This window comes from Anguilla rostrata, chromosome 5 (genome assembly GCF_018555375.3).
Source record: "Anguilla rostrata isolate EN2019 chromosome 5, ASM1855537v3, whole genome shotgun sequence".
NCBI lineage: Eukaryota > Metazoa > Chordata > Actinopteri > Anguilliformes > Anguillidae > Anguilla > Anguilla rostrata.
The window spans coordinates 44031455-44048823 of NC_057937.1; the positions used below are offsets into that span (position 1 = coordinate 44031455).

The 17369-nt window shown below is 40.1% G+C and overlaps 2 protein-coding genes across 6 annotated transcripts; one reads left to right on the forward strand and one right to left on the reverse strand.

Moving 5' to 3' along the window:
• The first annotated feature begins 323 nt into the window (after positions 1-323).
• Positions 324-12432, forward strand: LOC135255356 (cell cycle progression protein 1-like). 5 transcript variants are annotated; one of them, XM_064336430.1, is made up of 11 exons: positions 324-475; positions 1808-1878; positions 2821-2938; positions 3293-3375; positions 3541-3751; positions 4023-4115; positions 5736-6047; positions 7387-7508; positions 8333-8458; positions 9393-10762; positions 11203-12432. In XM_064336430.1, exons 2-11 carry the CDS (start codon positions 1819-1821, stop codon positions 11390-11392), a joined length of 2685 nt encoding a protein of 894 aa, XP_064192500.1. In that variant the 5' UTR covers positions 324-475; positions 1808-1818; the 3' UTR covers positions 11393-12432. The 5 variants fall into 5 exon arrangements, with proteins under 5 accessions (XP_064192500.1, XP_064192503.1, XP_064192499.1 ...); XM_064336433.1 differs by lacking the exon at positions 324-475 and adding an exon at positions 1000-1109 and having other exon boundaries at positions 11063-11354; XM_064336429.1 differs by lacking the exon at positions 324-475 and adding an exon at positions 1003-1109.
• Positions 12433-12569: 137 nt separating this feature from the next.
• On the reverse strand, positions 12570-17312 carry pigb (phosphatidylinositol glycan anchor biosynthesis, class B). Its single transcript, XM_064336434.1, has 12 exons — positions 17042-17312; positions 16239-16372; positions 15748-15861; positions 15538-15642; positions 15276-15406; positions 14893-15033; positions 14699-14750; positions 13964-14175; positions 13808-13872; positions 13345-13552; positions 12956-13136; positions 12570-12843 (listed from the first exon to the last, which is right to left on the reverse strand). Exons 1-12 carry the CDS (start codon positions 17163-17165, stop codon positions 12727-12729), a joined length of 1584 nt encoding a protein of 527 aa, XP_064192504.1. The 5' UTR covers positions 17166-17312; the 3' UTR covers positions 12570-12726.
• Between the last annotated feature and the right edge of the window lie 57 nt (positions 17313-17369).

A 17369-nucleotide genomic window follows, 5' to 3' on the forward strand; every position in this document is an offset into this window, starting at 1 on the left:
GATCCCGTCACTAATCACTCATAAAGAGGTTTAGTATTGATTACAGTCAGTGAAGTGGCTAACTGCTTAGGTAAAGAACTGAACTAACTTTCAAGAAAGAAACCTAAACTGCAATCATTCTCTGGACCTCACAGCTACCCAGTAAAATCGGAGATTTTTGTTTTGGTGCCGGACCATAGGAACGTGTCTATAGTTAGACACATGGTCCGATCACATGGTCCGGAAAATGTTACGTTTATCAACAGAGTGGAAGCTGAATGGGAAATGGGATACGTAGTTCATGAGCCTATAGTGTTCTATAGAGGTGGAATAACAAACGGTGAAGAAAGAAACTACTATTCCCATCCGTCACTGCATCCGCTGGTTGGTTTATTTGCATACTGAGAGGTCTGTGTTGTTATTGAGGGAGAAGTTGTGAGGGCGCAGTTGCGACAGCTATTACAAGGGCAGTCAGCTGAGCTGATCTTTCTTGCTGGTAAGCCTATTTATTATTTAATTTGTCTGATTTTGCACTGTATACAAAAAGTGCAAGGTACACTTTTGCACAAAACGGCACATGTAATAGCTACATTGCTATTAGGCTATGTATATTGTATTTATATGCCTTGCAATAAAGTATATGATGTAGCCTCATATCAGTATATAGCTAGCTGTGTAGCTAGCTTGCTTCTCTCCTGCTGCCTTGGAAAAAAGCTGGCGCGTAAGACTATTGGGGGCGTGCAATATTCCCTGGAGAACTGACAGCTCTGCTACTGAATATATTATTGATGTTGATTGAAGTGGAATGATTCGAAGACAACTACCTAGCTAATTAGCGATGAGTTCACTGAGATGTCGACTTAATTTTGTGCAGTTTCTGCGCCGAGGCAGAATTTTGCTTAGGCCGGAGACAGGGCAAATCAACGCAGTGCAGGTTTTCGCAGCTCCAATAACCATGCATACACATTGGGTGGGACTGGTGGAATAGGTTGCAATTTCCAGCACTCGTCATAGCCCTATAGAACCCCCCAAGGTGTCTCGCCGCTAGGGCTTACCCATTATTGTTTTTGATATAGGAGGTAGTTGCGTCGATAGCGTTTTAAACCTCGATTGTTTCAGCATCATGAATGGTATGAGAGTAACATGAATTCAGGATTTGAAAAACCGTTTGCGTTTGTGAATAAACTGTGGGCAGTAGCAACACATTTGGCTAATATAAAAGTTGGGCGAGGCTTTCGCGGCGATAGCCTTATGCATAGAATAACGGTGTAGCAAGTTCCATATCATTTTAGATTTACATGGTCCGCTGGCTTATCTCTGGTATTTCATATGCTTATGTGTTTACTACTACACCTTGCGTCGTCTGTTGTATTGTTGTATGAATGTATTGACCTAAAAAACGGGCTGTATTTGATCATTAGGCTACTATATTTGAAGTGGGGTAGTATCCCAGTACCCACTGTCATTTGGTTGTCTCTTCATGTATAAAATAGCCGGATTATTGCTACTCATTCTTACTCTATTTCCCATTTCATGATTTTGCAACTGTAAGATATGACATACACACGGCAACTGGCATACAGCCAAGTTTGCACTAATGAGTAAGGTCATTCAAGAGTAAACAAATACATGGCAGTCAGGAAGTTTTGTCAGCTTGACATTTCTTCTCAAATTGGCTGTATTCTGTCCAAAGTTGAAGCTTATTGGCTTATATATCAAGGTCACAACAGTTTTCATTGTTATGCTCACATTGGTCTTGCCCAGGCCTGTTCAGCAGTTTTGCAGTTAAGTAAGCACCTTGACAATATGCCATGCATTATACTCCCAGCTGGTGGAAAGATGTCGGAGAGCTCAAGCGACTCAGAGTCTTCTTGTGGATGGACGCTCATAAGCAATGAGGTAAGTCTGCATTCTAATGCTGTAGACTGGTCCACTGCTACAGCCAGTTATTACAGTTTATTTTTTAGCCATGGTAGAACACTCAAGTTAACTGACTTTATACACTTTTTTCTGCATGGTGGGTGACATATGCTCTTGAACTTGCACACAATTAGAACCAAGTGCGGAAGTATGATGTTAAGGATTTATTTTAATCATTACTTTCACAAAGCCAAAGTGGTTATCTTGTGTACACACTATTTCTCATTGTGAAGACTGAACTACAACTGAACTTAATACAGATTTTAAATGAAGGATATAGTACATTACATTAATAATTACATAAATATTACGAGTACATTAATATTGATAATATTATTTCTGTGAGTAATATGTGTGTAAGTATGCAATAGTAAGTATGCAAATTAACTGTTGAATCTGATTATATGTTTTTGTTATCTAGCTTGTCCATACTTTATCTTTCATTAAATGGCTTCCGTTTCAAGAAAAGTATTGTTTTTGTTTAGATAATATGTCAATGCATGAAAAACATGAATACAACAATTATTCTTTAATTATCCACTGCTTATTTTTAGAATATGTACAATGAATGTTTGAGAATAAGATCATTAAGCCAGTGTGATATAGCAGAGTTTGCAGTATGTGCAGCTGTGGACTTTATTTCTTTTCAAAAGAAGATTTAAGCATCAGGGAGAAGGGTATAAAATTCCCCTTCGAAAGGACATCTTTGACAAAAAGAAAATAAATGTGACTTAGTACACATTTCAAGTTAAGCATACCTAAGTCGGTCATGTAGGAAAATAAAGAGTGATATTGTACTGTGCTTCTGGCATTTGTTTATGAATACTGTATATGGAATGTGCAGTATTGTGGAGGTAACTGGGTGAGATGCAAATTGCAATGCCTGCCTTCTCACCGAGTCGTCTGTGTGCTGATTGGAAGGGTTCAGACATTGAGACACTGGGGTCGGAGAACGGGACGGAAGGCGGGCCTGACCCAACCGAAAGCCTCCCTATGCTGGAGGAGGAGGTGAAGCAGAACGAGCCAACGGCTCCCTGCGGTAGGTCCTCACAGTGTAGCATTGTTTTCTAACGCTCTTCCATTTTAGAGTAAGAAAGACCTTGCTATGTTGGATATGAAGTATATGTATCTGTTGGCATGTTGCCTTTATGAATTGCCAAGAACAAAATGCTAGAATTAGTAAAATTAAGAGACTACATTAACTGAAGGTGCTTTCAGATGGTCTACACTCAGAAGTGTGCTCAAAAGGATAACATGCAGTGAAATAAAGTTTACAGAAAAGATTGACTCATACATTCAATATATTTAATAACTGCCACACTCTTACTTTAAATAATATGAAAATTTAATTAATATTTGTACTCAGTAAGAATATTTTGGAAATTTTTTTTAGCTGGCACCGAAGAGAGGGCTGAGTCATGTCTCATTACCACCATAAAAGAGGAAACGGTTGAAGAGACGTTACCGGTTTCTGAGGTAAAAAAGAGACAAAACAACAACAAAAAAGCTAAACAGAAAAGATGTCTTTTGTTAACTGAGCTAATTTTATCTGGGTGCACTTATCCAGTGCTGAGAGGCTGACGTGACGTGATGTCATGAGAGGCTGCATTCTGTTGCATAAAACACACCACCATTCCCCAGGCTGGTGAGGAGGATGGTGCAGAGGGGAACGTCCCAGTGTGCTCCTCCAGCGATCACTCGGACATTGTGACCCTGGACCCGTCCAGGGTGGCAGAGTTGGGGCCCTGGGAGGAGCAGGCGGTCCTGGCGGAGGAGTCGCTGGGCAATGAGGAACTCTACTTGGGAACCTCTTCCAGCAGCCAGTACACCTTCAGCACTCCTGAGAAGACCTGTAAGTTACCACATTTGGTCCCGTCTGATCTCTTTTTAAAATAATGTTGGCCTGAACTTCATCGGCCTTAATGTATACACTCCATTACATGTCACTGGTTTCTCAGATTCTATGAGAAAGCAGCAACGCAATCCCTGTAGTGCCTAATTACTCTTCTTGGAACTTTGATAGGATTTTGCAAAGCACATTCAGAAAACAAGAAAACCAAGGAAGAGGAAATGAGAAAAGTAGGAAATACAGAATCAATATGGGTTCCTATTGTTTCAAGCAGATTTGATGATGAGCCATTGGAAGCTTCCGGAAAGTTTCAGGGACTTGGGCAATCGTCTGAAAGGGCATCTGTCTGGCAGCTGCTCCTTCCCAGGTGGTTTCCACCGGAGTGAATCTGATAGTATGCGCCTGTCTTGCTCAACACGGCCAATGCTTGCAGAAACTCTGATAAGCCGCTGTTAGGACTAATTCTGTGCCATGAAGTAAACAAGCATGGGCATTTTTTAGAGGCTTGGAGGTTAAGCAGCTGGTGGTAAAAGTTTGCATGTGGCCACAGAGCTTGCTTTTCTGTGTATGTTTCTGGTCTGAGTTGTTTTCCAAAGCAGGATTTGTATTGACCTTATGGGACTGTCCCCTTATATGTGGGTTTTTTCCATTTCCAAATCAATTATGTTCGTTGTATGTAATGTGTAGTAATACTCCTGCGCTGGTTTAAACCTGGATAGAGCATTCCTCAGATCATTCGTTTATCATGCCCAATGTATTATAGGCCAAGGTAAGAATTGTGTTGCCATCAATTTAAGTCACATTGCATCTTGAATGTCACCGATTCAGTGGGCTAAAAGATAGACACAAACCTGCAGGGCTTCTGTATTGGATGTTTATTATCATTGAGGCACTGGGTGGTTGTTATAGCACAGTATACCATCACCACCTTTGTATTTAACTCCAATCCTCCACATTTAATGTTTAATTGATTTACTACTTGAACTCCTCTGATAACTAATACCAAATCTGACATGCATGTCATTTTTCTTATCAACTGTTGCAGTCAGTAATCGAAAAAAAGTAAATGATCATAAATTTCTGTTAAATGTCTGTACAGAACATTATGTACCGTAAGTTCTGCTTAAATCACTTAAAGTAAGTTCTTTAACTTATAATTTTATACAGTCATTTTTAATTATAAATTTGCTCATTAATGACATTCCAGAGTTTGAGAAGGTTTGCTTCCAGGTATCCATGTGAAATTTTTTGGGGAGTTTTTGTCTTTCACCACAGTATCTGGGGAAGTGTGTACATGTTCGACCCTTCATCTCAGGCTACCAGGCTCAAGGTCTTTTAGAGAGATCAATATTGAAATGAGATGGGAGCATGCTACCATTGCTGATCAAACTGTACAGCCATAATTACATATATAGTATATAATATGGAGTCTGGTATTTTTAGGAAAACCGCAGCATTGAACTGTAGATAAAGCTCTAGCAGATGTTTCATTTTGTTTGATGTCATGTAATAACTTTGGTAATAGATTATACAGTAGAAAAACCATCATTCTCTATGGGGCAGCCAGCTTTGGCTGCAGTTTGTGCTAGCTTGGTTCCAGCTCTACAGAGGAAAAAGTATATGACATAAAAGTGGTTGACAGAAAGATGATTCCGTTGGATCTGAATAGAGTAGTATTGCACTTAAGTGAATGTGTTATATTGATACAATATTGGCACCATCAAAGGCGAAAACAAATCATAAATAAAACATTATTATCTTGCAGCTGACTATGTCATGTCTTGGTGGCTAACATTAGCATATGTATGATTTAAATGACTGTTTAGCATTGTTTAACTATTATCTTCTGACTCCTTGAAGGACAGCATTGTAATGGTGAGCATGGGCTGTGTACAGAACACAGTGCTGTCAATGTCATGTTGTCGCCCACATCCTGTTAACTGAGCCGAAAGTGAGTTGGTGTTATTTGTGCTGTAATGTTCATCAGTGTTCCCAGTGGAGCCCCCTGCAGGCGGCACTAGCAGCACCAGCAGCAGTGATGATGAGACGGGGGAGCAGCCCAGCCAGGCCTTGAGGAGGCGACGGGTAAGGAGGAGCACCGCTACAGCACCTGAGGTCGAGGAGGTGCAGTGTGTGGGACAAGGTGAGGAGCAACAGGAGCAACAGGAGCAACAGGAGCAACAGAAGCCGCAGCAGGCACGTGGAGCCCCTACCCAGGGGCACGTGAATGGTACCCTCAACAAGTGCATCCTGCTGGCCCTGGTCATCGCCATTAGCATGGGCTTCGGCCACTTTTATGGTGAGTATCTTTGGGCTATCGTGCATGGTGAATTCAGTTACGGATTTAAGGCTGAAATGATGGTCTGTTTCCAATTTATGATCAGATTTGATCTCTTCTGGTGTGTCTTTCAAATGGTGGAATTACGTATAATACTTCTTCAGTTAATGACACTATTTGCTCTAGTAACAGTACTATTGTTTAAGATTGCCAGCATAGCATGCATTGGAGGAAAACCTGACACTGTCGTAATTTGTATTACTTAAAATGGCATTGCGGTCAGATGGCAGATATCAGTAATTTATTGCTTCTGAAAGGATCTGGAGTCTTAATTTATTTGGGCAAAACTTTGGAAAGTTTAAACATTAATGGAGGATGCTTGTATTCTTCCTAATGCTCACATTGGAGCAAAAGGGTAACTGACCCATGGCAAATGGTTCCTTCCACTCAGGAAAAATATCAGTTAAGCTAATCTGTCTGAGAAATTAGAAGGCTGAGATAGAAAAGGCTGTTTTATTCTGTGGCTTTCTAGAAAGTTGTATTTATTTTGCTTTCCAGGAAAATTTGAAGGTATGAAGTAGTGATTTGAGGTGCCACTCAAACTGCTTGGATGGATAAGTCAGATGAATGCATTATCAGACTGCTTTTTTGTGAAGTGAACTGTGAGACTGAATGCAAGGCATGGCAAGCACCTCCCCTTTCAAAATCATTATTTCACCCTTAATTTGTATCATTTGACTTTTTTTTGCCCCAGTCTATCATGGTGATGGGGGAGGGATACAGTCCTATCTTATCATGAAATTGAATGCCCATGAATACGCTATGCTTTGGAGAAAGGGGGTTAAGTGGCACCTCTTCCTTACATTAACAGAGACTGGACATACTCTCTATGTCCAGCATGGGGGTACGGAGAGAGTTCTCTGTTCACAGAGAAACAAACTGTCACCTGGGAACTTGTGTGAACATCTCCCATCATCACCAGTATTTAGTGTAAAAGCTACTGCAAACTTTGCATGCCGACTTGGGATTTTGCATCAGATCTGAATTCAGAAAAGCTTCTGTAGCTTTGGGGATTTGCATTATGGTTCATTTTTGAGGTTTGCGGGACCGCTGGTTTTGTTGCTGTGTGTGATCTCATGCTTATTCATTCTGTTTGTCAGTAAAACAAGGGTTAGATCTGAGGACGTTACTGCAGCCTCACAGACTGTACATTTCCCATGCACAGTTTCCTTTTCCTTTGTTATATGTGCACCTCTACACTCTTTTCATCGTTTGCAAGCATTTCTAGATGTTACCTCCACTAATCCTTAAACTGAATAATTGCATGGCACGGATAACTGGCATGTCCTTTGTTTTGCAGGTACAGTTCAGATTAAGGAGAGGCAGAAAATAGTGGAGAAAATCCGTGTGAGCGAGCTGAGTGATTTGAGAGGCGACAAGCACCAGTGTCAGAAGGAACAGGATCTGATCGCCGAGAGCAAGGTCAGGAGGGCAATTAGTTTGTTCGGAGTAAAGCAAACACATGAGAATGAGCTGTGCTCAGTTAAATTTGCTCACAGTTGGAATGTTTTTGTATGTCAGATTGTTTTATGCAAGCTCTTTTTCAACTGTTGTAGGAGAGCATTATTAAGAGTGAAAATGTGAGCTGATGAATTCAGTCTTCCTCTTTTTTCCCCTGTTCGACTGCTTTACTGACAAGTGGCCACTTCGGCGTTTGTCCCTTGTTCGATCTGTGGCTCTTTTGTGGTTTAGCATGACTCTTGGTGAACTTTGTTTCAGCTGTTATGCCTCTATATTCAGTTCTTGCTTTTCAAACCATCTGGTGAGCTACAGTGTTCTGCCAGCCATTTGTCATCCTCTCCTTCTCAGCTGGGGAAAAAATAAATAAAAATACTGGAATCCCCTAGCTATTCTAGACCCGCACCAGAGTGCATTAGTGTATCATAACATGGACACAGGCAGGACATAAATTATTAAAATTGGATGTGCTTTATTATTTACAAACCCAATGTAAGGTGCCTATGAGGGAGACTTACAAACAACAAAATTCCATAAGAAATACAGCCATCAAAATTGAACGCCATAGGGCTAAACCAGAGAACAAATTGCTTTCCTGTTCCTTGTCTGTTTTGTCACATGAGGACACTTTTTGAGCGCTTCTTGTGTCTTTCTCTGTAATATCTCACTTGACACCATCTTAAAAGGCTTTGATATTCCTGCTGCTACTTGGGCTGAAGTTTTGAGGGCTTTAAAATATCTGAGAGCCGTGATTGTGCTCCTGTTAGTGATGCCCTTTCCACATCTAGGAAGTGGTTCAGCATCTGAGAGGGGACCTAGAGGAAAAGCGTGGTATGGTGCTGTCCTTCACTGGGATTGTGGATAAAATAACTAAAGAGAACGAGCAACTCAGATTCAAACAGGCTGAGCTTCAGGTAACAAAAAAAACTACTAAATCCCATTATTTGAGGCTTTGAAGTGTCTGTGCAAACTGAAAAGTGCTTTAACAAAATTCACCATTCAGCTAGTGTGTTTGTGGAATTCCAAGGGGAAATGGACCCTTTTTAAATTAGGGACACTGTCAATTTTCAGTCCATTTTGGCCTAACCACTTTTGAATGGTACAAATAATATTTTGGTCTCATTGTGATCACAAAGAATTTCTCTACTTAAGATTGTCTACTTAAGACATTTCCCAGACTTAATTCTTTGCATTAATTATTAAGAATTAAAATGACTAATCTACTTCTCAAAACTACTTTCATGTGTTGTTCTATACAATCCGATTTATATGCATGCCAGTTTACAGAGAGGGACCTCTTGTACTTTTTATTTTACAGGACTATTACTGGGGTGACTGACTCCGGTTAAAGCAGTGCATGGCTCCAGTCCAGATTTTTGTTCCAACCATCTTAGTTTCAAGTTTCCTGACAGCTCTATAAACTACACTGGTTCAATACTGTACTTGAGCACAGTAAAATCTTTGAAAAATATAAAACACTTCCAGTCTGTGGCTGTAGCTGGTGATTATGCAGATTGAGATTATGATTGAGCCAATTAAATAATTAAGAGCAGAAGCTATCAAAAAATCCTGAAACAGATCAACCTTTGTTGGCAGCCATGGTCATTGCTCCAGGGTTACATTGTGGATGTCAAATATCAGAAGGCTCTGAGAGGTCAAGGTTAAAAAGTGTCCATTTCCCCCAAGAATGACCTGTTTTTCATCTGATTGTGATTTTACAATATGTATGTATAATGTTACATGCTGAAATAATTGATGGTAAGTGTAAAGGGTAAAATTTGTTATCAGAGAGAGAAATGTAAATACAGATATGCTGCATCGCATGTTTCTTTTATATTTATATACTAGGCACAGAAAGATGACCTGACTTTACGCCTGAAAGAGAGCATGGATCAGAAGAGTGAGGTGGAGTCTCAACAGAAGCGCCTGGTCATGGAGAACCAGCAACTGAAGAGCTCGCTGGATCACGAGGAGGAGTCCCTCTCCACCCTGCAGGAGGAGCTGTGGAACTTGCGGGCGCAGATCCGGAACCTGGAGGAGAGAGGCACCGGCGCAGATTCCATCCTGTCTGAGAACCAGAGGCTGAAGGACCACCTGGAGGAGGAGAAGCAGCGGATCCGGAGCTTCCTCCAGCAAAAGAAGACGCTGATGGCCGAGGCCCAGATGCTGCGGAGGGAGCTGGACAAAGAGCGCAAGGTGACGGATAAGCTGAAGGAGGAGCTGGAGCAGCTGAGCATCCGGAGCGCTGGAGCGATGGGAGAGGCTGACCCGGAGACGGAGGAGCTGCAGTTGAGGCTGACAGAGCTGGAGAAGAAGCTGAATTTCGAGCAACAGCGCTCAGACCTGTGGGAGAGGCTGTATGTGGAGACTAAGGAGGAGCGGTTGAAAGGAGACCAGCAGGCCAGAGACAAAATCCCCAAGGACAGCATGATTGGCAAGGTCACTGAGACCTTTGACGCCGTGAAGAATTCCACCAAGGAGTTTGTTTATCACCACAAGGAGCAAATCAAAAAGGCCAAGGAGGCCGTGAAGGAGAACTTGAGGAAGTTCTCAGACTCTGTCAAATCCACCTTCCGCCACTTCAAGGACTCAGCCAGCCGCACATTGGACAAGGCTCGTCGGCCTCAAGATCTACAGTTTCAAGAGATGAAGGTGGCCAAGGCCGAAGCTCAACATCACGAGCACCAAAAGGAACAAGAACCCCAGGACGTGGGCTCTGATGGCCCAGCCTGGCAGCACAAGCCCCTTCATCAAAGTGCACATAAATCCACCACTGAGAGTTTGCAGACTGACCGTAACACTCGGAAGCCAGGGGTCAAAGTTCAGGAGGAGCCAGAGCAAGGAAAACACAGGGGTATGCATAAGGGATGCTCCAGTGTTTTTGACTGCGCTTACCAAGAGTCCATGAGCCTCTTCAACAAGGCCCTGGACCCCATACGGATGGATGAGTTCAACCAGCTGATGCATAGCTACCTAAAGCAAGAAGTAAACCACTTCCACCACTGGAGGGAGCTGGAGAGCTTTATCAACAACTTCTTCCGCAATGGTATCTTCATCCATGATCAAATGCTATTTACAGACTTTGTTAGTGGTGTGGAAGACTACCTGGAAGATATGAATGAGTACCAGAGCCATGATGATGATGTGTTTGAGGATCTGGACGAGTATGTATATAGACACTTCTTTGGGGATACCTATGCAAAACGCTATGGGCCAAGGTGAGTTTTCTATTTTAGTTATGGAAATGGGAAATGGAAAACTGGGAATGTGTTTACATAAAGCCATAATTAAGAAGAAAATTGCATGAATGCAGCAATGGGAAAAATGCTATCACAAATAACAAGAGCTTGAGGTGCCTTGGAAATGAAAATATTACAAAAAGAACTTTAAAAGCATATGAACATGGGCTTCTGTAAACAGTTTTGCTGCAGTGTATTATTTGTGCTAAATACCTGGTGCTGTCTCGCTGACTGCATGAAGCAAATTGCATGCTATGACCTTCTGTCCTCTGTCAATAGGTTGCAAAATCAGTAGACTCTACACATTGAATGAATGCTCTGCATGAAATTTGAAGATTAGAAAAAGCCAACGAAGCCGAAGGGGGTAATGTCCACTATACGTGTGTACATATATATTATTTCTGTTTGCAAATTTACAGTAAACCTTTGCAAAAGCCCACTTCAAAAAGTAAAGAGGACAGCCTGTTGGGCCACCAGCGAAAGCACCAGCGGGCTCATTCTCGCCCCAACAGGGAGAAGAAATGGAGCAGGCCAGGACACACAAATCGGAGGCACATTGCAAATGTCAAAATAGAGCTGGGCCCATTGCCTTTTGATCCAAAATATTAACAAAATCTTAGCTCAATAGTCTTTTTATGATGGCTTTAATTCAAGTGATTATCTAGGCTGCCGTTCACATTTTCGATGGGTTTGACAAATTTTGTTTCTCTTTTGTGGTTTTTGCACAATGTTTTGTTTTAAAATACATTTTAAAAATTAAATTGCTAATGCTGACTGAATGGATTATTGTGTCAAGTTGTGCAACTGATCATGATTAGGTCAGCTTGGCACTTCAGATACGTATTTCTTATTCAGTCATGTATTCAAAAATGAAATATGATGCAATATTGTTCTCTAAATTATTGATGAAAATTGTAATGTATTTTCATTTGCCTTGTGGGAAATAGTTGTGAAGTCTATGTCAAAGAAAAGTTTTATTTTGTTGTTGAGATTAGTTACTACTTGTTGGTTTTGCATTTTTTCCAAGGGTTTTTTCTGGCTGACAGCGCAATCGACTAACATCTCTCTGTTAAATTGTAGTTTTACTGCAACGCATTGAACTGGGCAGTTTTTTTTTTTTACTGTGTAAATGCATTCTGCCAGGAAACAAACATTTCAATTTACAGTAACATAAACTGTGTCAGTGTCATTAGGCCACCATACCCAAATATTAATTAGAATATACAACCTGGTACCACAGAATATGTACAGAGGACCAAAAGGTTTGTCTAATTCTGTTTTTTTTTTTTTAATGGGAGATGCAACAAGTTAACATTAATTTTAACTGATGAATAATTAAATGTATAACTCATGTATACTTGTACCATTACACAAGAGGTTAATTTTACTAAATGTTGTGTGTTATAATGGTGTGTTGCTACTGCAGTTGAACATTAAGCAGTTCTGTTTATGGAATTGCAATGGGCTAAGGGTATAATAATTTACCTCCTGAGTGATAATGTTTGGTCATGCTATCATTACTTTTCCTGTAACATTCCAACTGTAGTTTGTCTTCCTGAAGCAGAGATACATTGTTTTGCAGTTAGGCTGCTGGAAGAGTGCAACTGAGAGTAGTTCTCTAATAAAAAGATGAGTTTCTCTGGTGTGAATCTTTAGTAACAATTTTTTCAGTGTGACAATGATGCCTTTTCCCCCTTTTTGATAATGGTCCAACATCTTGGGAAAATGATACAACTTTTGGAATATTATTCACCCAGACAGTAAGCCAAGAAACGTAAGTATAATGTTAAACCTTTTTAAGTATACGCTACTGTTTTTAATGAAAATGTACATCTACAAGGTAAAAAACAAATGTATTTAAACCGATTATTATACAGTGCACATTCTTTTTTTCCAAAAGAGGCATTTTTCCAGGTTTGACAAGTAATAAGCTGCTGTTCTGTTCACAGTCTTCTTTCATAGACAAAGATGCTTCTTCCAACTCGCCCCTCAGGTATGTGAGTATGGAAAACTTCCATGTTTCTTGTGTATTTGTTTGATTCCAAGAACTTTAATATCTCCTGGAAACACAGGAAATTGATTATATGTTAAATATCCATCTGTAAGTGTGAAGGTTTACAGAAGGTTCAATGATGGTTTGTAGAAGTTGAGAGGAGACTGAAGGAATCATACCTCTTCAAGTACGTCAAAGAACACCATATGGGAAGGTAGTGATGCTGGGTTGGGATAAGTGGTTCTCAGCCAACCGTTGGGATCAGCAAAGAACAAGTCTGCTTCGTCCACATAGCTTTTGCTTCCAGTCAGATCTGGAGGACACTGTAGGAACCGCATCCCGATGGGACAGTGCATGTGGCTGCAAACATAATTTAATGCAGAGGACATTTTGGTGAATCATGCTATGATAGACTGCCTTGTTAGGCTTAATGTTTTAATCAAAAAACACTAATGTCTGAGTGCAGAGTGTTAATTGTACATCTTTGGGAACTGGTCTATTCTTATTAAGCTGTTCCCAGGAGAGGGACACTTAGAAGTCAACAGGATATGGTGCTACTACTTGATACCTGTAGAAAGGTGTGGAATGACAAGGCATGAGGAAGAGGATCTCTGGTTGTGGATTAGTGATGTCACACAACTGCCGTAGATGGCTCATGACATCTAGAGTTCCACGTTGGTGGACAAGTCCAGTGTAGAGCGCTAGAATGAGGTTCAAAACCAGCAGAGCACTTGCGGCAGGCCTCTTCCATGCTTTCAGGCTTGCCAGAGAAAATCCTAAAATCATATTACATACAATAATTGAAAACAAATATGGAGGGATATTAAAGTTAATAACTGCAGTAAGTCAAATCCAAATTTAACTACTTTCAATTTTTAATATTTGTGCTATGTCCTACATTACATTTTTTAAAGCTATGCAATCTAAGCCTGTACAGTTAAAGACAGTTCTTGTTGTAGATGCTCTTCATGTTATTAACTCTTAAGTGAAATAGAGGGAAAACAAAGTGTTTAGCACATAAAAACACTCACCACAAAACACCATACATAGCGGCACCACTGGGTAAATGAATCTGAACTCCTTGTGTCCAAGGAAGCTGGATGGAAACAAGAAGTGTTTATATAGCAAACAATTTTTAAAAATTGATCAAAGACCATTTCAGCAAATTGACCTGCATATGGTGTTACCTGTAAACTATAACTGTCCAGATAACAGTTATCAACAGTATCCTGTATTTTTTTGGGGCCAGAGTGCATCCATGAAGGAATAGAGGGAGGTGAGGGCCCAGAACAACTGGGAATCCCTGGGTGAGGTACCAGTGCCATGGGTGAGACCCATAAAACTCTGCCACATTGTGCAGGATATTAAACTTGAGGAAGTTTAGCTGAACCGGAGTCCACTGAGGGAAAAAAACAGAAGCTGGTTAGAAACTTAAAAGAGTTGCTACATTACTGTATTTCATGTAAGTATATTGTACAATGAGCCTGATCAGGCTTGAATAGGCTAAGGATGCCAACAGTCTGTACGGGCCTTTATCAGGTATGCAGTGCTTTTGTGAATAATGTCCCAAATCTCAATACTCTGCCCCTCCCCCCCCCCCATCAGCAATATTGAATACTGAAATCATATGATGCCACTTTCCCAAAGAAAAACTACACATTCTTATTTTTAGGGAAAATCTTTTTGGGAACACCTGCCTTTGTGCTTTGGCGCACCAAGGTCTATAGTAGCATTTTAATGGAAAAGTAAAAACAGTCAAGTCAACTGCATTAGATTTCCCTCTGATTCTGTGTATAGAATTTAAAACAAGCTGGAATTCAATGGGGCCAGAGTTGGTTACCCCAGTTGTACAGAAAATGTGATGTCTGATACAGATAAGGGCAGTTTATAGATCAACTATCAACCATTTACACTTTTTTTACCTTGCCATGCAGTATGCAGTCTACTACTGTAGAGGTCCCTAATGTTAGAGCCCTGCAAAATGAAACAAGAAATGCAATTCATCAATTAAGGCACAATATGATTAAGCAATCCCAGGCATTTTATGTTTTATGTTTTTATGTTCATAAAGAGACAGCTCACCCAAACAGTGCCCTTTGCATATGACAGCACTTACCCTATGGGAAGGGCGTGGTGTAATAGAAGCTTCAGCTTGTCATGTTCCTGCCAGAAATGCCACCCCAATAAAGGGAGCCACACAATAAGAGCTGTCGGTCGAACAAGGATCGCCAAGGCAACCAGAGTCAAGTACTTTGAGCTAAGAAAAATGATAAGGTGTAATTTTGATAAAAATTAAAAATAAATTTCATTGTAAATTGAACAAAAACATATTCTGGATTTTAAGGACTGGGTTACATACATTCTAAAATGAAATCAGGTATGATTATAGCCTGGTCTTTTCATGAACTAAGAAGCCACACTTGATTTTTTTTTTTATAAGATCATTGATTAAAACTCCTTCCGTGTTTCTAAAGGCTTGTGTTCAGCAGTGCGTCCGACCTGCTATACATCTTGGAACCTGGCAGGGGGTAGTAATGAAGAGCCAATGTGGTGAGAACAGTCTCCATGGTGTTGGTCAGTGTCCTGGTGCAGCAGTACCATGTGAACCAGGAGCAAAGCTGACAGAAGTACTGGATAGCAGAACAACAGAAAGAAGCATTAGACAAGCTCTGTTTAAAAATTCTCAGCTGGAGGAACAACTATTGAAGCCCAAAATGGACGCAAACAATTTAAATGAGATGAATGGGATAAGATGAATTACCATCCATCTGGTAATGTAAGGCTGCTCTAATCTTTGGATAAGAGAATAAAGTTTGATATCAGCCAATGCAGCGAGAAGGGCCTGCATCACACGTGGCAACCACACCTGCAATTTAAAAATGCACAGTGAGAGCACAGAAAAGGATGGCTGCTTGATGAAATATTTTGCCCAGTAAGGGATGAATACAGCTGTAGGCATTTGTCCACTTACCAAGAGTTGAACCATATCATAACTTAGAAAGTGCAAAATTTTATATATAATTGCAAAGAACAGTGGATAAGCATAGCCTCTGATGCCCTCTGTCCATTCCCAGGTAAGATAGCCATATGTAAGAATTTTAAGGATTTAACAGAAGACAAGGAAGCTCATTGTAAAATCCAGGATTGAAAAAACTATTTAAACTCAAAACTGATTTTACACTACCCCTATATTTTGAGACGACTGATCAGCTATTGATAAAAAAGGAAAAAAAGATGCTTAGAGAACTAGCTTGAGAAAACCTGAACATACTAATATGACACAGAGTAACATGGCAAAATTCTGCTGGAATAAATACACATCTAATGTTACATCCTAAATATCTTTTTCTTTTTACTAAAACATTTTAAAATATCTGGTTTTGTTTGGCAAACTACAGTGTAATTCACTTTGTATGGTTAAATGCAGCCCTTTTTCAATATCATCATATTGAATTTAAAAGGATATCTGAAAACCATGAGGTGGGAAACTTCAAGGGACTGCCAGTATTCATCTGGGACAAAGCTGGTCTGCACCAGGAAACAATTAATGAGCCGAAATGCCACTGTGAAGTAAATAACATTGACTCCAAGGAAACCTAAGAAAACAGAAATAAGAAAACATCTCAACATTAATAGTACTACAACCTCTTTGGTTATGAATAATAATAATAATAATAATAATAATAATAATGACATTAATATTGAATCGCTGTGTTGTTCATATAGGAATTAAATGGGAGGTATATCGTTATGCATGATTAACAAGGAGCAAGGTTGTAAGATTGTGTGCAGTATAATGGAGAAATTTGCGATGATCTGACCGGATATGATATGACATGATATGATAACAAAACACCAGGACGTCGCTTCTTATGAGTTCCATTCAGGAGCCAAGGAAACCCGAAATGAACGTATACAGATCCTTTACATTGACATAAAAGTAGCATTTGGCTTATGTCTGGCAAAATAGTATGATGCGATGAGTTAGATGACAAGCAGAACATGATCACTATTTGTGTGTAGTGATTAGGCCACAGATTAATGTGTGATATTAATTAATCTACTGTTCAGCTTCGGTGAACTATGGCTGAAATTGACTGCATCCACGGTTGGTTATGCATGCCTCCATACAGTTCATACATTTCTGGGATTATGGCAACAGTGTCACGTTAATTATTATGCTAAATTGTTGCGGTGATTGTATAGCTAACATGGTCTGTTATTTTTAAGGAGCAAAATTGACATGGAATGCATTTATATCTCACCATTTTCAAATCGGCTTGTCGTGTCGTCTGGACTGTACAATTTTGATTTCCTTTTCCTCAGTTTAACTGGCTCAGAAAAAGTCGATTTTCCGCCCAGTTGTAGTCGTGCTCTGATCCTTTCCATCACGACGACAAAAAATGAATAATGTTGTAACTGAACTAAGCAGCTATATAGCTACAGCAAGTTTGCAACTTTTTGCTTCCATTGTAGCTCAAGCGAGCTAACATGCAACAAGACTTCCAATTTCAGATAGTGTACTTCCGTGTTTTCATTGTGACGTCATATATTTAACAAACGCAAATTCATCTGCGATTTAGCTTTCAAAAT